Source organism: Sapajus apella, unplaced genomic scaffold (assembly GCF_009761245.1).
Source record: "Sapajus apella isolate SASKATOON/1434 unplaced genomic scaffold, GSC_monkey_1.0 scaffold59, whole genome shotgun sequence".
In the NCBI taxonomy this organism is placed as follows: Eukaryota; Metazoa; Chordata; class Mammalia; order Primates; family Cebidae; genus Sapajus; species Sapajus apella.
In genome coordinates this window covers 5329856-5335484 of record NW_022436999.1, presented here as the reverse complement: position 1 = coordinate 5335484, position 5629 = coordinate 5329856, and the positions used below count along the sequence as shown (strand labels likewise).

The following is a 5629-nucleotide window of genomic DNA, read 5'->3' as shown; positions in this document are numbered from 1 at the left end:
TTTGAGACGGAGTTTCACTCATGTTACCCAGGCTGGAGTGCAATGGCGCGATCTCGGCTCACCGCAACCTCCGCCTCCTGGGTTCAGGCAATTCTCCTGCCTCAGCCTCCTGAGTAGCTGGGATTACAGGCACGCACCACCATGCCCAGCTAATTTTTTGTATTTTTAGTAGAGACGGGGTTTCACCATGTTGACCAGGATGGTCTCGATCTCTTGACCTCGTGATCCACCCGCCTCGGCCTCCCAAAGTGCTGGGATTACAGGCTTGAGCCACCGCGCCCGGCCCGGCAGAGGCCTTTTGTAGCAGGTATTATTACTACTAGTTTATAGAGAAGAACTGAGGTCCAAGGAAATGGCCTGCTAAAGAGAACAGGTGGGGGCGTCAGAACTGGAATGTAGGTGCTTGGCTTTAAAGCCTAGGGTGCTTCCATCTGGGTGTCGTTTGCTGAGGTCCACACTGTGATCTGAGCTGCAGAGCTGCCACTGCCTGGACTTAGGGAGTTAGGGCTGGATTTCAGACCCCTGGGCCCAAGTTCTTGCTCTACCACATGCTAGCCCCATGTGGATGTGGATGAGTCCCTTTAACCTCCCCTGACTTCGTCTTCTCAGCTGTAAAGTCAGATCAGTCTGGTTCATATTCCTTAAAGATTCTGTGCTCCCCTGGAGCACTGGGTGAGCTGGTGGCTCTGACATCTGTGGATCTAGGGGACCCTTTGTTACAGTGGATAAATCAGAGTTTGGGAACATTGCCAAGGTAGTGGAAGACGGTCATCATAAAAAAAAAATTATGACAATAATTGAGAGGCTTATGTGTGCCATGCACTACACATCTTAATTCATTTAATACTTGCAACATTCCTGTGAGGTGGGTGCTGTCATTTTCCCCCACTCTACAGATGAAAAGACAGGCACTGGTAGATTAAGAAATTTGCCCAAGGAAGGTTCCTAGCTGAGCCAGGATTTAAATGCAGGCAGTCCAGGTCTAGATTCCATGTTCTTAACTTTACATTAGAGTTCAGACCTTGGGCCTGCAGCTTGCCAGGTATAACCTTAGGCAATTTACTTAAACCTTCTGTGACTTAGTTTCCTTAGCTGTTAATGGGCATCATAATATTCTACTTCACAAGCCTCTTTAAGAATTAAATGAGATAATACATTTAAAACATGTTACACAGCCCTTGCACATAATAGGTACTGAAAAATAGTGATGGCACCAGGGATATCTTAGGGCGTGCGTTAATCCCCCATAATCTGCATCACTATCCTTCAATCTATACCTCATAAAATGTGCTTGCCACGCAAATGCAGCTCAAAATAAGGTCCTACCCACCACCTTCCCATCAGATTGCTATCCTTAAACTCCTACTGTAGAAATGGTAAAGATACCACTGTCAATAATTGATACTACTCTCTACATGTTGCCATTTTTATCAGTAGTACTAAAGCCACAGTATAACAATGACATTGAAATAGAAGGACATTGAACCAGGCATTCCTTTTGGAACACAGAAGCCTGAGAAGGCTATAGATCTTTCTGAAAGAGATCAATTCATTCCTGTTCAAATTCCACCTGGCCAGGAGTGGTACCTGCTGAATCCTGGGGTGACGTTTCCTGAGTCCCTCCTTCTCACTTGCGTATTTTGCTGCAGAAGATAAGCGTTTTCCTGGGCTCAGAGTATGTCCCTGGTCTCACTGTGCCCTCTTTGTCCTAGGCACAGGGGTCACCACCTATGCAGTGCACCCAGGCGTCGTCCGCTCTGAGCTGGTCCGGCACTCCTCCCTGCTTTGCCTGCTCTGGCGGCTCTTCTCCCCCTTTGTGAAGACGGCGCGAGAAGGGGCACAGACCAGCCTGCACTGCGCCCTGGCTGAGGGCCTGGAACCCCTGAGTGGCAAGTACTTCAGGTATGTGAAGGCAGAGTGGGTTCTCTCCACCACCTGGTCGTGTGCGCATGGGAGGAGCAGGACTTGCTGGGCTGTGCATCCTGAGCAGCTGAGTTTGTGCCTGATGATGCAGTCCAGGTTTGGGTTGGGCCTGCCCAACAGCATGCTGTTGCTTTGTTAAGTAAGCTTACAGCACAAACTTATGTGTTGGAAAGAGTTGCTTTTCTTGCTCTATTTTATACCCATGTGCCACTTTTCCATGTAAACTTTGCAGCTTTCTGAAAGCTTTTAAAGAAGACTGTTGCTGTTGGTTATGCCGTGGAGAGAATGAATTAGCCCAAAGTTCACTCTTGTCACCCAGGCTGGAGGGCAATGCACAACCTCTGCCTCCTGAGTTCAAGCAATTCTCCTGCCTCAGTCTCCCGAGTGGCTGGGATTACAGGCACCCGCTACCGTGCCTGGCTAATTTTTGTATTTTTAGTTGAGATGGGGTTTCACCATGTTGGCCAAGCTGGTCTTGAACTCCTGACCTCAATTGATCCACCTGCCTCGGCCTCCCAAAGTACTGGGATTACAGGTGTGAGCCACTGCACCCAGCCTCCATCATATTTCTACTGGACAGTTGCTACGCTAGAGTCTGAGTGTTTAACATTGCTGTCTTAAATATGTGATAAAATATTATACAGTCATTAGATATCATATGTTCATATAATATGTAATTAATAGAAAAATGTTGGTGATATAATGTTGTAAAGAAAAACTGGAATATAAAACTATATGGTTATTTATACATAGAGAACAGTCTGGGGGGATATCCAACCACTGGACAGTAGTGGTTACTTCCAGGGAGTTTTAGGGAGAGCCAAGCAGAGTGTGAAGGAGGATTTTTATCTTTTTATTCTAGGGTTTTTTTTTATTATTATTTAAAAATTTTGCCAGGTACGGTAGCTCATGCCTGTAATCCCAGCACTTTGGGAGGCTGAGGCAGGTGGATCACTTAAGGTTAAGAGTTAGAGACCACCCTGGCCAGCATGGTGAAACCCCATCTCTACTAAAAATACAAAAATTTGCTGGGCATGGTGGTGGGAGCCTGTAATCCCAGCCACTCAGGAGGCTGAGGCAGGAAAATCACTTGAACCTGGGAGGCAGAGGCTGCAGTGAGCCGAGATTGCGCCACTGCACTCCAGCCTGGGCCTGGGCAACAGAGCAAGACTACATCTCAAAAAAATAAAAATAAAAATAAGGCTGGGTGTGGTGACTCATGCCTGTTATCTCAGCACTTTGGGAGGCCAAGGCAGGAGGATGGCTTGAGCTCAGGAATTCTAGACCAGCCTGGGCAACAAAGTGAAACCTCCATCTCTACAATCATCTCTACTAAAAAAAAAAAAAGTTAGCCCAGCATTGTAGTGCATGCCTGTAGTCCCAGCTACTCGGCAGGCTGAGGTGGGAGGATGGCTTAAACCTGGGAGGCCAAGGCTGCAGTGAGCCATGAAAATGCCACTGCACTCCAGCCTGGGTGACAAAGTGAGATCCTATCTAAAAAAAAAAGTCATATTCTCCTCAAACTAGATACAGTATGATCCCAGTTTTATATAAGAGAGAAAAAGAGATTGTATCTCTATTTATATAGAAACAAAGCAAGAAAGACTGTACAGAAAGCAACTAAATGATAGGCTTTGCTTTTCTTTCTTTCTTTCTTTTTTTTTTTTTTTTTTGGAAATGGAATTTTGATCTTGTTGCCCAGGCTGGAGTACAGTGGCACGATCTCCACTCACTACAACCTTTGCCTCCCGGGTTCAAGCCATATGTCCTGCCTCAGCCTCCCAAGTAGCTGGGATTACAGCTGCCTGCCACCATGCCTGTCTATTTGTTTGTTTGTATTTTTAGTAGAGATGGGTTTTTGCCATGTTGGCCAGGCTGGTTTCAAACTCCTGACCTCAGATGATCCCCCCACCTCAGCCTCCCAAAGTGCTGGGATCACAGGCATGAGCCACTGCGCCCCGCCACGATAAGGTTTTCTTCTTTTATCAGTATTGCATTTTCCAAAGGTCATACAGGACTTTTTTAATTAGAAAAAAGGAACATTAAGAAGAAAACCGTGATGAGAACTGTGTTCTGCTCCCATTCCCTATCCCTGTAGTCCTAAGGCCTCCTGCTCATTCCAAAGCAAATATGGAGGGTGTGGTCTGGGGTTCATGGTATGCAAGTGGGTCTACCAATAGAATTCAAGGGGTCTGTGAACTTGGATGGGAAAAATAACTTCATCTTTAATTTAATCTCCAACTTAGATTTGGCATATTCTTCAATTATGAATGTAGGCACTGAACTGCAGTAGTAGTAGTGAAACCTGTGACTTTGTCACCAACAGGATTATAAATATTTTCATATCACATTGCAGTTGTTGCAGATATCCTAGAATGTCACTTCCGCTCACCACTAACTTCAAAATCCTTTGATTATTAGACCTGGTACTAGATCTTGTTATGGAAGACATTAATAAACAAGCCTGCATATTACTATATCACAAATTTGTTTTAAAAATATTTTTAGAATGCATTTTATATAATTAGTTTCTTTGAGTCTGGCATATATTGGATTTTATACATTTAGAAACATTCTGAGAAAGGGACCATAAAGATTTCCAGACTGCTAATTCTCATTCCTGGAATTTACCCCCTTTCTCTGCCCTCCAGTGACTGCAAGAGGACCTGGGTGTCTCCAAGGGCCCGAAATAACAAGACAGCTGAGCGCCTATGGAATGTCAGCTGTGAGCTTCTAGGAATCCAGTGGGAGTAACTGGTGGAAGAGCTGCAGCTTTATCAGGCCCAATCTGCTCCATAATGAATGGGGATCAAGGAGAAGGCCAACCCTAAAGGATTGTCCTCTTGGCCGGCTGGTGCTGCGACTCCTGCCTGCTCTGATCCTCTTCATCCTTCTGGGAATGTTTGCCCACCCCACACTCTTGTGAGGTTGGCTCATGGCATGAGATGTGCACACCTACAGAGCATTCTTCTTTAAGAGTTGGAGAGTTAGCAACCCTCTGGGGGCAGCAGGACTGGGCAGATCCCAGGCTAGGCATGGAGGTGACAAAAGAGCCTGAGAAATGGGGTCAATTGCCTCATCAGCACCAGCTGCTCAGCTGAGGCAAGAAGACCATCATCACTGCATATTTCCAGGGGCTGTACACTCCAACTCTTGACTGACCTCTTTCCTTTTAAAAATATTTGCTACCACCCTGGAGTCTGGACAGACAGACAAACATCCTGGCTAATCCTGGCCAAGTTAATTTCTTTTCTCTCACTTGAACCTTCCCATTTCAATCATGCAGATGGTTTGTTTTTTGTAGAGTTCATTTTACCTTTAAATTTTTAGAGAAAATAAAGACTGTATTCATCTTATTGCCTTATATATTTTCTCAGGGCATCAAGGGAAAGAAATGGAACAAAGCAGGGAAACCAGCCTGCTAGTTTAGAGAGTAGCATTTCACCCCACCCAGACAGCCATACCTTCTTAGAATATCGCATCTAGGGGCAAAATAAGGTGGTCCAGTTGAGCAGTTTGTCAATTTTCTTTCAGTGCTAACATTTTATTATCTAAAATAGAAGAGTGGCTTCAATTACAGAGATGCTGAGCTCCACCACAGATTAGGCCAGATGTAGGACTTCATCTGGAAAACCAAGCCATGATAATCCCTTGCCCTAAATTCATAGCTTCTCCCACTTCTGGCCTCTCTGCTCTCCTTTGCTGT

The 5629-nt window shown here is 45.4% G+C and overlaps 1 protein-coding gene across 3 annotated transcripts in view; it reads left to right on the top strand.

The window, feature by feature from the left end:
• RDH12 (retinol dehydrogenase 12) overlaps positions 1 to 5279 on the top strand; it is a 10617-nt gene extending 5338 nt beyond the window's left edge. For 2 of the 3 annotated variants that reach the window (XM_032245827.1, XM_032245828.1), the window contains exons 6-7: positions 1713 to 1902; positions 4575 to 5279. In XM_032245827.1, the coding sequence (XP_032101718.1) occupies positions 1713 to 1902; positions 4575 to 4677 (293 nt within the window). In that variant the 3' untranslated portion in view covers positions 4678 to 5279. The remainder of the gene's footprint in view (positions 1 to 1712; positions 1903 to 4574) is intronic. The other variant, XM_032245830.1, reaches the window with a different exon arrangement.
• Positions 5280 to 5629: the final 350 nt, after the last annotated feature.